This window comes from Trichechus manatus, unplaced genomic scaffold (genome assembly GCF_000243295.1).
Source record: "Trichechus manatus latirostris isolate Lorelei unplaced genomic scaffold, TriManLat1.0 scaffold00070, whole genome shotgun sequence".
Classification (NCBI taxonomy): domain Eukaryota; kingdom Metazoa; phylum Chordata; class Mammalia; order Sirenia; family Trichechidae; genus Trichechus; species Trichechus manatus.
In genome coordinates this window covers 7,863,413-7,879,540 of record NW_004444006.1, presented here as the reverse complement: position 1 = coordinate 7,879,540, position 16,128 = coordinate 7,863,413, and the positions used below count along the sequence as shown (strand labels likewise).

Below are 16,128 nucleotides of genomic sequence, written 5' to 3'. Positions count from 1 at the left end.
CGGTGGAGGCCTTGGTAGCTGTGGACAATTAGTCCTTTGGACTAATCTTTTCCTTGTATCCTGTTCTCTTCATTCTCCCTTGCTCCCGAAGGGATGACACCAGTGGAGTATCTTAGATGGCCGCTCACAGGCTTTTAAGACCCCAGACACTACTCACCAATATCATGAGCATTTTTTTGTATATCATTAGTTTCTTAAAATGTGGTTGTTAATGACTATATCCATTGTGTGAATGTACCCAAACTGATTTAATCAATTCCCTATTATTGGACATTTAGATTGTTTCCTCATCTCTGTTTTAAAGATGAGAAAATTAAAACCCAGTGACTTGACAAGTGACTGGTCCAAAGTCACCTGGCTGAAAATTGGGCAGAGTTTAGACTGGAATCCTGGTCTGACTCCAGAACTCATGCACTTTTTACTCCACCACACTACCTCTACCAAAACCGAAAAACCAAACCTGTTGCCACGGAGTTTATTCTGACTCATAACCACCCTACAGGACAGAGTAGAACTGCCCCACAGGGTTTCCAAGGAGCGACTGGTGGATTCAAACTGCCAACCTTTTGGTTAGCAGCCGTAGCACTTAACCACTGCACCACCAGGGCTCCACACACTGCCTCTAGAATTAATAATATACCATTAACTACTCCGTAATTGTCTCCCTTTAGCTTGAAAGCTAGTGACTAGTCACTCTCCACAACCACAGTAGTGAAGGATCCAAGCATGTGTTAATGAGGACAAGCAATACAAAAGAACTAGGTGGCCCAACTGAGAGAACAAGCTGAAAAGTAAAGGAGAGGACAAGGACGTAGAAATAAGCAGAAGATAGGAGATGGGTACACAGAATACTGGTTAAGATAAAAAGAAAGCTGAGTTTGGGAAACCTAAAAGGAAAAAACTCTTGCTTTTATCTTTGTATATAGGAGAGAGCAAAGATAACCTCAAGGCCATGTGGGAAACTAGGAACGATAAGGTTTCTGGGAAAGTAAATGAGAATAAGGGAGGATGAAACTCCAGAGGACTATAGGGTTAGAAAAGGCTTGGCGTGGGAAGGAGGAAAGGCCCGAGGGCAAAGAAGCAGACCAGAGTAGGCACTGGACACTGAGTCTACGTGTGGCCAAACTCCCTTTAGTATCTCAGCTACTAAATGCTCCCTAGCCATTAAGGGCTGGAGAAAGAAGGTTGGGAGCAGGGATTGTAAAGTGCTCTAACTGTAATGAGGACTGAGAAGGGAGCTTTGCACACATTTTTAAAGCCCTTAGGCCTAATGTTAGTGCCCCTCCCCCCACCCCACCTCTCTAGCCTCAACCTCAGCCACACCCACATGTTAAGGACCATCCAGGAGGGGGAGTGTGAGTGTTTGCGCGCGCGCGTGCGTGTTCGTGGTATGAGAGGCTGAGAGACAGAGACCAAGACAAAAAGAGACCAGGAGAGAGAGCGCGCGAGGGAGAGAAAGAAGAAAGAGACGAGGATAGAAAGAGAGAGGAAGAGGGTGAGGGAGAGAGAGAGAGAGAAAGGAAGGAGAGCTATCGGCCCTGGTGAGGAAAACTAGTGAAGAGATAATGCAAGGAGTTCCTGCAGGAGGACGCAGGGAGAAGATCCCAGAACTTACCCTTAGATCATTAAGGGGGTGGTGGGGTGTTTGTGCAGGGCCTGGTTTGGGGGTCATCAGGCAGTAATGGTTACTGCATAGGCGTTGTCACTGAGCCAGAATCATTTAACCCGCCCTAGGTGGCTGGAGACCAAGCTTAAGACGCCCCATAACTGTGACTCTCTGACGGGTTGGGGGGCCCGAGGCTGCAGACAAGGGGAGGAGGGGCACGTGAAAGCTGGGTCCCTGCCTCCCCCCACCCTCTGCTGTCACTCATTACCCCAACAGTCGCCCAGGGGGCGGGCCCTGAAGAGGTGGGGATGGGGGGGAGGGTAATCTTAGGCGCCTGCTGCATGGCGTAGGTAGGGACTGTTGAGGGGGACGGACGCGGGGGGGGGGATTGTTGAACACGAGTGGGAAGAAGAGGAGAGACACGGGGAGGGGGAGGGGACCGGGAACCATTTGAATGAGAGGAGGGGATCACGGGTAGAGTGGGCTCCAGGAGGTAGGGCAGGCACGGGTGTGACAGGGGCCAGACTCTTGGGCCAGGTAAGGGAAGCAGGTGCGTGGATCTGTGTTTTTTGTGGGTTAGTGGACTCGGCTCTTCATTGGAAAGAGGATGCCACCTTTCCTGGAGGGAGGCTTCAAAGCTCCAGAGGCTATCTTTTCCTCTGCAACTAACGGGGCCCCGGGCGGGGGCTCAAGCTCCATCTCCAACAACTACGCTCCACTCCGCAATTTCCAGGCGGCCACTGGGCTGGGAGTCTCGCGCCGGGGGCCGGCGCTGTCTCGCGAGCCCCCTCCTCGAGCCAGCCAATGGGGTTGGTTGCTGCCGCCGCCCGCCCGCCTGGTGCAGAGCGCTGGGCGCTGTGAGCGGCGCTGCCATTTAAAGGGGCCGCGACCCCTGTCCTGGCTGCTAGGGAGGGAGGTGGAGAAGGAGCGCGGGGCCGTCGCTGTCTGCAGTTCTAGGCTTGTAGCCGTTACACTAACCCTGCCGCAGGTAGGGGTCGGGCCTGATCAAGCCGAACCGAACCTGCAGGCGGGATTTCGCTGTAGCCTGGAGGGGGGTCTAAGGAGAGATCGTAGCTCCAAAATGTCTTCCTGTAAATGCCTGAGGTGGGGGGTGGGCAACAGAAGGGCGGACTGGGGAGCAATGGGAAAGGGTGGACGGGTCTGAGGAAGTGGGCGACCCTGAAAGGTAAGGGGGGGAGGGGTTAGGAAGGGCAGTTTGTGGAGGCGGGGGAAGGGCTGAGGGAGGACTAGGCAACGTGGGGAGGGGGGTGGGGCTAGACAGGGTGGGTAAAGACTGGGGAACTGGAGGGCTTTAGGGGAGTGGGAAGGGGATAGAAACTGAGATCGCGGGGGCGGGAAAGGCTCCTGGTGGCGCGGGCCCTAGGAGACTCTAAGGGGGCGTTCAGCCTGAGTTGGGGGTGTGTGAAAGGTAAGGGGGGAGGGGAACTGGGAGTTGCAGCCAGGGATGGGGGGGCAGACGGGAGGGTAGAACGACCGACTGCCTGGTTAGTGTGGGCATAGGGCCAGGGAGGGGAACGCCTCTCTCCATAGGGGGCGCTGTATTGGGTGGGGGGAGTGGTCATTTGGACTAAACCCGTTGCCGTCGAGTCAATTCCGACTCATAGTGACCCTACAGGACAGAGTAGAACAGCCCCATAGGGTTTCCAAGGAGCGGCTGGTGGATTCGAACTGCTGACCTCTTGGTTAGCAGCCTTAAAGCTTAACCACTGCGCCACCAGGGCTTCCGTTTGTTCTAAAGCCTGTGGAAATGCTTGTCGGTTGTGGTGGTGGGGGCTGTTCATGTAAAATCCAAGTGGAAGATGGGGTGTGTCCCAGAGCCTGTATAAGAAGAAATTCTGGCTAAGACCACCTTTTTTGCCTCCTCTTCTACCCCTAATCTACAGCCCATATCCAGCCATCCTCATGGACCCCAGTGATTTCCCCAGTCCATTTGACCCCTTGACCCTGCCAGAGAAGCCCCTGGCTGGAGACCTTCCAGTAGACATGGAATTTGGAGAAGATCTGCTGGAATCCCAGACTGCCCCAACTCGGGGATGGGCCCCCCCTGACCCTTCTCCGTCCTCGGGAGCCCTAGACCTGCTTGATACCCCTGCTGGCCTGGAAAAAGACCCTGGAGTCCTGGATGGAGCCACTGAGCTGCTGGGGCTGGGGGGACTGCTCTATAAAGCCCCCTCTCCCCCAGAGGTGGACCATGGTCCTGAGGGAACCCTCGCATGGGATGTGGAGGATCAGACCCTAGAGCCTGGACCAGGGGGCCAGACCCCTGAGGTGGTGCCACCTGACCCAGGGGCCGAGGCAAATTCCTCTTCACCCGAGGGGCTACTAGAGCCTTTGGCTCCAGATTCTCCAATAACCCTGCAGTCCCCCCGTATTGAAGAAGAGGAGACCACCTCTATAACTACAGGGAGAAGGGGCTCCCCTGGGCAGGAGGAGGAGCTTCCCCAGGGACAACCACAGATCCCCAATGGCCCCCCCAGCCCTTCAGTGGGAGAGACTCTGGGGGATGGAATCAACGGTTCTCAGACCAAACCTGGGGTCCCTAGCCCCCCTGCACACCCTTCCTTGCCAGGTAGGTTATTTAATCAGCTGGAAAACCAAGGCTGGGGGTGGGTAAGGAGGGGTGGGCATGTGTTTTGGGAAGAAGTAGGGGAGGAGGAGGAGGGTAGGGAGGGAGGACTTGGGGGTGGTAAAGAAGAGGAAGGAAAGTAGGGATGGGGGGAAGCCCAGGGGCCATGGGGGAGTAGGAATAAGGTGTTGGGATGGGTTGGGAGGAGGTAATTTGGTGAGAGAGGTTTCTTTTTTCTTACCCCAGTGAGCCTTTGGTGCCAGAATCCATCCTTTAGGATTTGAGGACACCAGGTTTCTTGGTTCTAAGATCTTTCTGGCTGTTTTATTCTAGATAGGAACAAGGTTTCTAGGTTTGGTGAATGGTAACTAGATTCTGGAGCCACCAACAGCGTAATGATTTCAGGGAAATGATAGAAATGAAGGATCCAAGATTGTGTCTCTGATGGGGAAGGGGCAACCTGGACTTGAGAGGCTCTTTCTCCCCTGTTCTGCCTAGTGGTGTGTGCCTCTCCCAGGCTGTGACCAAGGTCTTGGGGCTTATATAACCACCGAGGCCAGGGGAACCTACCCGTACATTTATGTTTCCTTTCCCCCTTGCTGCCTTTGGGTAGTTGAATTTGTTTTTGTTGGTAAAATATGCATTCTAGATGAAAGGTGTATTACCTATGTTTTCTTAACTGTCAGTGACTGGGGACTGAAAGCTGGTGGGAAGGATAGGATTTTTTCTCATGGAGAATAGCTGCATCCCCCCGCCCACCTTAGTATAGAGTCTGAGGTAACCCTGAAAGGGACCCCAAGAAGTGATAGGCACTCTAAGTTTTCCCTTTCAGTTCTGGGTAAGTTCTTCCCCAGGAATGGAGACAGGGGTTGGGCCAGGTGAGGGTGGTGAGGGCAGGCCCAAGATTTAGGCTGCCTTTTGCTTCCTTTGCAGGAGATGGCCTGACTGGGAAGGCGAGTGAGAAGCCGCCTGAGAGGGTGAGGGGGAGGAGGGGAATGGAAGGAGTCTGGTTCCCCTGTAGCTCTGGGAAGGACAGACTCTTCATTTTCCCTCCCAGATGTTCTGTGGAAGGGTGTGTGTGTGTGGAGAGTTAGGAGGAGGGAGGGAGCTCTTGTATCTTCTTAAGGAGAAAAGTCCAGCCCCCTTTTCTTCCTTCCTCCTGGGACAAGGGTCTGTACTCTCTTTTCCCCCTCCCATCTCTATATCCCCCTAAACCCTGTACTAGTACAGCTGGCCCATTAGTCTGCCTCTGGTGTCAGTTTTCCTCCCCTCCCCATGTTTCCAAGGTGCAGAAGAGAAGCGAGCGCGTTCGAAGAATAGAGCCTCCAAAACCTGAGGTTGTGGATTCCACTGAGAGCAGTGAGTAGGACTTGAGGAAGTTTAATCTGGGAATTCTGGATGGGAGAAGAGCAGAAAGTGGAATGTGACAGGGCATGGATCTTCTAGCTCCTTTATTTCTGCTCCATGCAGAGCATGAAGTGCGTATCTCTGCTACTGGTTGGCATGGGAACCAGGGACAGTGGGGGAAATTGAAAACGAGCAGTGAGGATGGAGAGTTTCTTGTTTCAGCTATGCCATCCCTGTTCCCAAATCTTCTCACATAGAATCCTCCCTTCCTCTCCCTGGGGTATCATAATGTAACCAAGGAAAGTAGCCACCAGTGGTTTAAGACACCAACATAATGGGGAGAGGGGGTGTAAAGGCAAGAACAAGGGAGATCCCAGTATCATAACTGGTAATTCGTTCTGGGATGGCTGGGCACCTGGTTGGGTGTTCTTTTCTCACTACTCCCCACTTCCTCAGTTCCAGTATCAGACGAGGATTCTGATGCCATGGTAGATGACCCCAATGATGAGGACTTTGTGCCATTCCGGCCCCGGCGCTCTCCTCGCATGTCCCTACGCTCAAGTGTGGCACAAAGGGCTGGGCGCTCTGCAGTGGGCACCAAGATGACTTGTGCACATTGCCGGACACCGCTGCAGAAGGGGCAGACGGCCTACCAGCGCAAGGGGCTGCCTCAGCTCTTCTGCTCTTCATCCTGTCTCACCACTTTCTCCAAGAAGCCATCAGGCAAAAAAACCTGTACCTTCTGCAAGAAGTACGTGAGGGTCCTAAGGTGTGGGGAGGGCAGGGAGCAGGCTGGGAGTAACGGATTAAGTCAGGGACTATGATGGAAAGAACCTAGCAGAGTGGCACTGGGAGACAGACAGTTTAGGGAGGGAGTCAGAGTATTTGGCTCTGTGGGTCATTGATCCCAGAGGAGGGGTGGAAGCTGATAAAACGAGAGGGTGATACTGGATAAATATTCAAACCTGTTCCCACCTTCAGGGAGATCTGGAACACCAAGGACTCAGTTGTGGCGCAGACTGGTTCGGGAGGCTCCTTCCATGAGTTCTGCACGTCTGTCTGTCTCTCCCTGTATGAGGCCCAGCAACAGCGCCCACTCCCCCAGTCTGGGGATCCTGCCGATGCCACTCGCTGCAGCATATGCCAGAAGACTGGAGAGGTGAGGAAGCTCAGTGGGGGCTAATTTACAGAGCCTGGCCACCCCTGACCTGCCCCTCCGATCCTGGGGCTGCAGGGGCCAGGCCCTGTGGAAAAGGGGGAGTGGGGAGGAAAGGCAGCCATCATGAGGGAGCATATTCAAGGATAGAGCTTCTCCAGGATGTATGCAGCTGGCCTTCCTTGCCTCCCAGGACCTCACCATCAAGTCGGCAGCCTGATGTGCAGGTTGGGGGGTCCCTGGGCCCATTGTCTGCTGTGAAGGTCTAGGGTGAGATGGGAATATGTCCTTGTGCTGGGGTGGGTGGTAGTGACCGATCCCTAGCTCAGAATATGTGTGTGTGTGTGGCAGGTCCTGCATGAGGTCAGCAATGGCAGCGTGGTGCACCGACTCTGCAGCGATTCTTGCTTCTCCAAATTCCGGGCCAACAAGGGACTAAAAACCAACTGTTGTGACCAGTGCGGGGCTTACATCTACACCAAGACCGGGAGCCCTGGCCCCGAGCTCCTCTTCCACGAGGGCCAACAAAAGCGGTTCTGCAACACAACCTGCTTGGGGGCATACAAGAAGGTGGGGCCGAGGGAGTAGTGAATTAGAGGGCTTTGGAAGGGGGTGCGGTTCTTGGGTGATAAATAAAGGTGCCTGATGGGTCGAGGGCTGGGAGAAATAAAAAAAAAATACTAAAGGGGGTTTCAGTTGTATCTGTTCTGTTTTATTTTTTAAGCTGGCTGGTGGATACACAGGTCTTTGTTACATCATCATCTATACTTTTTTTGTATGCCTGAATATTTCATGTTTAAAAAATTTAAAAAATAAAAGTGAAGGGACAAACCCAGCCTCAGCCTCTCCTTCCCCATCCTCACAGAAAAACACACGTGTGTACCCATGTGTCTGGTGCAAGACCCTGTGTAAGAACTTTGAGATGCTATCACATGTGGATCGTAATGGCAAGACCAGCTTGTTCTGTTCCCTGTGCTGTACCACTTCTTACAAAGTGAAGCAGGCAGGGCTCACTGGTAGGTGCAAAGCCCTCTTCTCTGAGACCCTTGCTGGCCTTCCTTCTACCTCCCATACTCCCGTCTTCTAAAGTAATCCCTGCTGCCCAGCCTCAGCCCCCAACCACATCTTCCCGTGGATTTCCTGTTCCATCTCTGCGCTGCCTTACGCCTTCTGTGTACTCTCTCTCCTTTCCTCTCTTTCTCTCCCCCCTTCTCTTTCTCTCTCTCTATACCCCAGGCCCTCCCCGACCCTGCAGCTTCTGCCGCCGCAGCCTCTCTGACCCCTGTTACTACAACAAGGTTGATCGCACAGTCTACCAGTTCTGCAGCCCCAGCTGCTGGACCAAGTTCCAGGTACTCGAGACCCTGGACCAGGGATAAAGGGTGTGGCAACGTAGGGTAGGAGAATTGGGGTAGGTAGGCTTGGGCAGAACAAAGAACAAGCGAGACTTCCCCTCCCCACACACACATCTTGCCCCTCCCTTACTTGTCTTCCTTCCCTCCAGCGCACAAGCCCTGAGGGGGGCATTCACCTGAGCTGTCACTACTGCCACAGCCTCTTCAGTGGCAAGCCTGAGGTTTTGGACTGGCAGGTAAGACCCCTACCCCACCCGCATCTTGCCACACAACCAGACATCTGTCGGAAGGGGTCCTTTCACTTGGCTCCTGCCAGGTCCTAATGTCACAGCTCTGTCCTTCCCACCCTGTGCCCCTACCCCAGGACCAGGTGTTCCAATTCTGCTGCCGTGATTGCTGTGAGGACTTTAAGCGGCTTCGGGGTGTGGTGTCCCAGTGTGAGCACTGCCGGCAGGAGAAACTCCTGCATGAGAAACTCCGATTCAGTGGGGTGGAAAAGAGCTTCTGCAGTGAAGGTAAGGACGTGGGGAAGGGCAGAAGGCCCTACACCTCATAGCTGTGGAGAAGGGAAGAAGGCTTTGGAGTGCTGTCTGTGGGGCAGGGTTTTCTGCTCAGCATGCTCTACCCCTATCCATCCAAAGGCTTTGGGCACGAGGCAGTGTTTAGGTGTTTAGAGAAGTTTCAGGTGCAGCACCTTTAAAACGTTGGGTCTCTAGACTCTTTTTCCTGTTTTCTTCTTTCCAGGCTGCGTGCTGCTGTACAAACAGGACTTCACTAAGAAGCTGGGCTTGTGCTGCATCACTTGTACTTACTGCTCCCAGACCTGCCAGCGTGGAGTCACCGAGCAACTGGATGGCAGCACCTGGGACTTTTGCAGTGAGGACTGTAAGAGCAAGTACCTGTTGTGGTATTGCAAGGTAAGGAGGACCAGCAGATTTGAAAGGAGGGAAAGAGGACAGTAGGGAGCATGGACTATTGTACTGTTCAATGAGGGTATGGGCAGATCTCTAGGGTGAGGTGAAGTGGGGGGTCTAGCTGGCCCAATCTCCAAGGGGAGGAACCTGGCTTAGGCCAGGGGAAAGGGCCCAGCATATTTTAGGGAGGCAGATCTGATCTTCCTGTCGATACCCTCAGGCCGCCCGGTGCCATGCCTGTAAGCGCCAGGGGAAGCTGCTGGAGACCATCCATTGGCGTGGGCAGATCCGTCATTTCTGCAACCAGCAGTGTCTGCTGCGCTTCTACAACCAGCAGAACCAACCCAACTTGGATACCCAGAGTGGGCCTGAGAGCCTCCTGAACAGTGAGTCCAGGGCAGAAGGCACAGTATCAGAACTGAGCTAGAATCTTCTAATCCTAGGCCCAGCCCCTTTCTTCCTCCTCTATTGCTTTTACCTCATCCCTGGCCAGAGCTCCTGGTACTGTGTTCTCATTTAGCTTCTGAACCCTGCTAGTACTAGGGAAAGTCTTGTTTGAAAGCTCTTGGAGTTAATTCTACTGATTTTCAATAGAAAATGTATTTTTAGGGAATGATTGCATGCCCAGGTAGGATGGGGCATGTGGGGGCTGTGGTTGCCATGATCCTAGTTTTCAGAGAGAAGGAAGTGTCAGTATAAGCGCTCCTTTTAGTGAGACTGGAGAATGTTGTTGGTTCTTGGCTGTTACCCCTGCCCCTCTGGAAATCTAGGAGTACCAAACTCTTGAGGGGCATCTGAATGGAAGGCCTCAAAGTGTAGGTTATTGGAAAAATGCAATATTTTTTATTCATCTTAGCATCCAGGTACAAAGAATCTTCTTGGCCACTATTGTTGGGGCTTAGAGAAGACTAGACCTGGGGTGATGAGGAAGGGAGATCCTAGACTTCCCATTTATATTGGGTATACCTCTTAATGAAGCTCTCCTGGAACAGGGTTGATGAAAATGGAGAGCTAGTTTCTCAGATGAGAGCATTCATTTGTTTTGATCTGCAGGTCAGTCTCCTGAGTCGAAGCCCCAGACACCCTCTCAAACCAAAGTGGAGAACAGCAACACAGTGAGGACACCAGAGGAAAATGGGAATTTGGGCAAGGTCGTGGCAAAAGCCAAGGGGGAGGATAATCTCAGAGGAGGGTACAGTAGTTGGCAGCACTAACAGTCCTTTATTTCGGCAGATCCCTGCTAAAACCCGATCAGCTCCAACTGCTCCCACCCCTCCTCCACCCCCACCCCCCCCAGCAACACCCCGCAAAAACAAAGCTGCCATGTGTAAGCCACTGATGCAGAATCGGGGCGTCTCCTGTAAGGTGGAGATGAAGTCCAAAGGGAGTCAGACAGGTGAGCTAGGGTACCTAGACACCATAGGCTATATTCTGTAGCCCTAGGCCTCCATCCCTGTGCCTGGGAGCTAGATAGGGGGATTTTTTGGTTGGCTGAAGTATGATGTATGTGGTTGTCCTAGAATCACAGAGTTGTCTCTCAACCTTTGGTTCAAGGGGAGTTTTTGACACTGGGCATGTATTAGAGCTTTTGGGAGTGACCAGCAAGCATCATCAGGTCCTGGGTAGGATGTGATCAATCTAACAGAAGCTCTGAGGAGAACCTTTCTTGTCAGCAGAAGAGTGGAAGCCACAGGTGATCGTGCTGCCCATCCCAGTGCCCATCTTTGTGCCAGTGCCTATGCATCTGTACTGCCAGAAAGTCCCAGTGCCTTTCTCAATGCCTATCCCGGTAAGTTTCCCTGCCCTTTCAGAATTGAGATCCACCACTTCCCTCTACTCTCATCAGCTGTCTTTCTCATCTCCTGGTATGGTTCTTGGCATTTAGTTGGGATTTGTGCCTCCAGGTCCCTGTGCCCATGTTCCTGCCCACAACTTTGGAGAGCACAGACAAGATTGTGGAGACCATTGAGGAGCTGAAGGTGAAGATCCCTTCCAACCCTTTGGAGGCCGACATCCTGGCTATGGCAGAAATGATTGCAGAGGCTGAGGAGTTAGACAAGGCCTCATCTGACCTTTGTGGTATGCCATGGACAGCGGCGTTGAGGGAGACAGGGTGATACCAGTCTGCCTCTGCCTAAGCGGGTGGAGAGTGGTGATCTTGGTACCTAGTGGAATGGGGGAATAGTTGGGATCAGCCCCTGGAAGTCTATGAGGGTTCTAGGAAGTAGCTGCAATGACTATGCCAATTTCTCTGACTCCCAGACCTTGTGAGCAACCAGAGTGCAGAGGGACTTCTGGAAGACTGTGACCTGTTTGGGCCAGCTCGAGATGATGTCTTGGCCATGGCTGTCAAGATGGCCAATGTCTTGGATGAGCCTGGGCAAGACTTGGAGGCAGACTTTCCCAAGAGTGAGTAAGATTGAGGGCCTGCTCAGTGAGTACCAGTAGCATTCATGCCATCAGAAAGGGAGTGTTCCTTGTCATCCTGAGCATGATCCTGAACAGCGTTCCTTGTGACCCTGAGACAGAAGGTTCTCATAGGGAGTAGTGCCAGAGATACTAGGACAGGTCCGCTATTTTAGACTTCTGAGTCTTGATTTTGTGCCTCTGAGCATGTTTTTGATGTAGCTTTACTGATTCCTATGGAATAAAATGAAGTTGTCTGAGAGGCTCATCTTGAGTCAAGCGGGCAAGTAGCAGGGGTTAGGTGGGAGGAGTACAGGGCTGATATCTTAAACCATTGAATTTTCTTCTTTCTTTCCCCTCTGTTAGATCCTTTGGACATTAACCCCAGCGTGGACTTCCTCTTTGACTGTGGCCTGGTGGGGCCTGAGGACGTGTCTACCGAACAAGACCTACCCCGAACCATGAGGAAGGTGAGGGCTGGGGCTGCTGTATCGACAAAAGAAGGATGGAGGCCGAAAGGGGAGGGGGTACTGTCTTAGCCCAGCCAGCAACCTCAGTTTGACCTTCCCTAACCACCTTTTTCCACCACTGTGAGTACCAAAATACAGCCAAACTTTGCTGTCTCCCCATCTCACAAAGTCATCAAAGCTATTCCTGGGGCTCTGTGCTATAGAAGTGTGCTGTGTTCTTGCATCAGTCCCCTGGTAGTACACACTCTCCTGACTAGCTTCCATGGTGCCTCTGGCCTTACCTCCATGCCCCACTTCTTTCCTTTCTCCCCAGGGTCAAAAGCGGCTAGTGCTTTCAGAAAGCTGTTCCCGGGACTCCATGAGCAGCCAGCCTAGCTGTACTGGACTGAACTATTCATATGGTGTCAATGCGTGGAAGTGCTGGGTGCAGTCAAAATATGCCAATGGAGAAACCAGCAAGGGTGATGAGCTGCGCTTTGGCCGTAAGTACCCAGGAGAGGAAGGCAGGGATAGGGAGGAGGAGGAGGAAGGGGAAGGAGGGAGGGCCTGGAGCTGTGATTCAGCTGAAGATGTCTAGGAGTGATAAGGGTGAGATCACTTAAAGGATGCCCTGTGAAGATGGGGAGGAGTTGTGGAATAAAGGGAGATGCTGTTTGGTGTTTCAAGGCTGAGGGTTCTTTTTGTAATTGATGGGTTTGTTCAGGGGATGAAGGTGAAGGGGTTAATGGTGGAGCTGAGTGAAAATCTCCATGTGGAGTTCTCTTAATCCCATCCACCTCCACTACATATCACTGCAGCCAAACCTATGCGTATCAAAGAGGATATTCTGGCCTGCTCAGCTGCTGAGCTCAACTACGGTCTGGCCCAGTTTGTGAGAGAAATCACTCGACCCAACGGTGAACGATATGAACCTGACAGTATCTACTACCTGTGTCTTGGCATCCAGCAGGTACCCTTTGTACACTGCCTCACTTGTCCCTCACAGCAGGCAGGGTCCCACCAGAAATTATTTCTCTCCCACTCTCTGTTCCTCACCTTGTCCCCTACCCTGAGCAGGCAGCTTGCCTTTAATCTCCTACTCCAAATAAGACAAGAGATAGCAATACTCTTCTAAAATCAAAGCTGCATTTCAGGACTACTGGCCAAGGAGCAGTTTTCATTGCTATCTGAGTCCACTTTTTAATCCCCAAACTCACTTTAAGAGGGGAGAGATGGGCAGAGCTGGGCTCCTTGAGTGGTGGAGTAGTGTTGTTTAGTTCCCACTGGGAGAAGTAAGCCATGTACCAGCTGACAAGGGAGTCTGGGCTTCTAAGAAACCAGCTGTGACACATCTACAAGCCTCCTCTTACAGCAAAGCCTTGCTACCTGAGAGTTGTAGGTATACCTGGGGATAAGCACTCAGGGTCCCCTAATCAAGAAACTGTTTCTCATAGTCTTCTAATTATCAAGGACACCATTCTTGGGGCATTTGGCATCATTGTCTTGCCTCTGGGACCTCAAATCTAGCTTTATGTATGTCTCTTTTTTCTTTCTCCAGTACTTGCTGGAAAATAACCGAATGGTGAACATTTTCACGGACCTTTACTACCTGACTTTTGTTCAAGAACTCAACAAGTCTCTAAGTACCTGGCAACCCACACTCCTCCCCAACAGTAAGGAACAGGGACTTAGCAACCCCTACATTCTTACAGTACACCATTTCAAAAGTCCTGTGCTGTTTGGTGTGCCACTCTTCACAAAGGATCCAAGGGCGGGAGCATGTAGCTGGATGTCTCAGGATTTAGCGCTAGAGGAGCAGGAACCCCTATCTTTGAACATGAGGAGGGGATCAGGACTTAGGTCTGAAGAGCTGTTTCTGGGACTGAAAAAGATGGCCTGGGGTTGGGTGGTAAGGAAAGAAAGAAAGCAAGAAGTTGTGGGACTCCTCAAGGTTTACATCTACCTACCTGTGATGAGAGGGAAGCTCCAAATGCAGTTGGAAACTATAAGAAAAAATCCAGTCCTACATACAGTCTAGTGTAGCAGGGTGTCACGGTTTTCTGTACAGTGGTCACTTACTGAATGAGTATTGTGTAGTAGATGCTTGTGAGCAGAAACATCTGGGATGAGAAGTGGTTGGGTTTGTGTAGTAAGTAGATCACTCCTGACTGGTCTCTTCTCTTTTCACCACTGCAGATACAGTGTTCTCCCGAGTGGAGGAAGAGCACCTCTGGGAGTGTAAGCAGCTGGGAGTCTACTCACCCTTTGTCCTTCTCAATACCCTCATGTTCTTCAACACTAAGTTTTTTGGGCTGCAGACAGCTGAGGAACACATGCAGCTCTCTTTCACCAATGTGGTGCGACAGTCCCGCAAGTGTACCACCCCTCGGGGCACCACCAAGGTGGTGAGCATCCGCTACTACGCTCCAGTCCGCCAGAGGAAAGGGCGAGGTAGGAGACTGCCCTCCTTGTCTTTACTTTTTTACCATTCTCTGTTTTTCCCTTCCATGCCCTACCATGACTGCCTGGTTGGCCCTCTCCTTTGCCACTACTTTCCTATCCTTCTGTTCCTGTGTTTGCAGAAAAGGTGAAAAAGTCCAGTCCTTCAATCTGATGGGCAGTGGCTGTTGCATAAATAGGAGTTCACTTGGCTGCCTGTTTTCTTCCTTTCCTCATTTCAAGGCAATTTACTTGCTTGCCTACTTTTTTTTTTTAGGTGGAGGACAGGCAGGAAGCTGTTGGGTGTGTTTGGCTGTGGGGGAGATTTGACAGAGTGGATCACAGGCTTTCTATAATTCTTTGCTATTAGGCACAACAGGAACTGCACCTTGGTTTCCATTCTTTCTGGCCCTGGAATCCTTGTCCTATCTGAGTGCAGCTCCCAAGTTCCCTTCTATGGACCTGAGCCTCTACCTTGACTGATGTACGGAGGGCTGGGACAAATCCTGTTTCTCTATCCCAGAGAGCAAGCCCAACCTGCCCTAGGGTCTGTTTTGTCAGTTGGTATAAGTTCTGTGATCAGCTCTTCAGGAAATCAACTTGAGGAAAATTATAGACATATTGGCAGCCAGAACCATGGAGAGTTGTAGAGCAACACACCTACAAGAAGTTTGGTTGGTGTGGAGGAGAGACAACTGACTCGTCTTCTGCCTTAATTTCTTTATGAGACTGTGTTTTGTGTCTGGAGGCGCTCCCCCTGTGCCCTGGACTGAGCTCTTGGAGGTGGCTCCTTGAGACTGTGGTCTTCTGAGTCTGACTCACTTGCCTCCTTTATAGACACTGGTCCTGGAAAACGGAAGAGAGAAGATGAAGCCCCTGTTTTAGAGCAGCGTGAAAACCGTATGAATCCCCTTCGCTGCCCTGTCAAGTTCTATGAATTTTATCTCTCAAAATGGTAAGTTGGTGGGTTTGCAGGAATGTTGTTAGCGTGGGGCCCAAAGGATCTACTTTGCCCTGATACTGATCTTCTGTCCTACCACCCCCAACCCTACCCCCACCATTGCAGTCCTGAAAGCCTCCGGACTCGCAACGATGTGTTCTACCTGCAACCCGAGCGGTCCTGCATCGCCGAGTCACCTCTCTGGTATTCTGTGATCCCCATGGACCGCAGCATGTTGGAGAGCATGCTTAATCGCATTCTGGCTGTGCGTGAGATTTATGAGGAGTTGGGTCGTCCTGGGGAGGAAGACCTGGACTGAGTCCATGTGCCATCCATATCCATCTTTCACACCAATGTTTGTCCTGTGGCCACATCCCTCAGGGTGACTGGCCCAGGAGCCAATACTACTCATTCTGAAGGGCCCTGACTGCTCCTTTCTACTCACCCATTCCCTGCCTTCCCTAGGAGCCCCTGGCTTTTACCTTCTTCCATACCACTGGACAACCACGGGGCCTCAGTCTTCTGTACTCAGGGGCTGGTTTCCCAGTGATGGGCAAAAAAACCAGCTCACCCATTTTCTTTGTGTTCAGAGTAACCCCCTCCTCCTGGGGCCAGACTCTGGGTAGAGTGTTAATAGCTCTGGTGATCCTGTTGGCTTTGGGTTTCCTGACCCGCCCTATGTAGGTCAAGCCCCTTGTTCCTAGGTTTGGCCCAGGGAAGAACCCAGCTGCCTTCTTTGCCCTGTGCCCACTTCCTTCTCTACTCTTCCCAAGTATCACGCTAAAGGGTCTTGTATGAAAGGTATGAAAGAAACTATGAAAGTAATGAGGGGACCATTTACCTAAAACACAGGGCTTAGACACTTTTCCCCTCCCATGAGATACTTGGTTGTGGGAACCCTCTCACCACCTTGTGTCCCACCCTCCTGC

The 16,128-nt window shown here is 51.9% G+C and overlaps 1 protein-coding gene across 1 annotated transcript; it reads left to right on the top strand.

The window, feature by feature from the left end:
* Positions 1 to 2,498: 2,498 nt before the first annotated feature.
* On the top strand, positions 2,499 to 15,730 carry ZMYM3 (zinc finger MYM-type containing 3). Its single transcript, XM_004380133.2, has 25 exons — positions 2,499 to 2,594; positions 3,511 to 4,196; positions 5,127 to 5,170; positions 5,486 to 5,552; positions 5,997 to 6,291; positions 6,522 to 6,699; positions 7,048 to 7,266; positions 7,562 to 7,712; positions 7,933 to 8,048; positions 8,201 to 8,287; positions 8,416 to 8,566; positions 8,796 to 8,968; positions 9,186 to 9,351; positions 10,019 to 10,116; positions 10,199 to 10,361; positions 10,642 to 10,754; positions 10,870 to 11,044; positions 11,228 to 11,374; positions 11,738 to 11,841; positions 12,155 to 12,323; positions 12,639 to 12,790; positions 13,379 to 13,493; positions 14,017 to 14,271; positions 15,097 to 15,214; positions 15,326 to 15,730. Exons 2-25 carry the CDS (start codon positions 3,530 to 3,532, stop codon positions 15,516 to 15,518), a joined length of 4,116 nt encoding a protein of 1,371 aa, XP_004380190.1. The 5' UTR covers positions 2,499 to 2,594; positions 3,511 to 3,529; the 3' UTR covers positions 15,519 to 15,730.
* The last annotated feature ends 398 nt before the right edge of the window (positions 15,731 to 16,128 follow it).

Bases quoted from the DNA above. Each gene is read 5' to 3' on its own strand.
- ZMYM3 (XM_004380133.2), top strand. From the start codon at position 3,530: ATGGACCCCAGTGATTTCCCCAGTCCATTTGACCCCTTGACCCTGCCA. The intron at 7,713-7,932 runs GTAGGTGCAAAG...TCTATACCCCAG, and splicing joins GAAGCAGGCAGGGCTCACTG to GCCCTCCCCGACCCTGCAGC. The intron at 8,969-9,185 runs GTAAGGAGGACC...CGATACCCTCAG, and splicing joins ACCTGTTGTGGTATTGCAAG to GCCGCCCGGTGCCATGCCTG.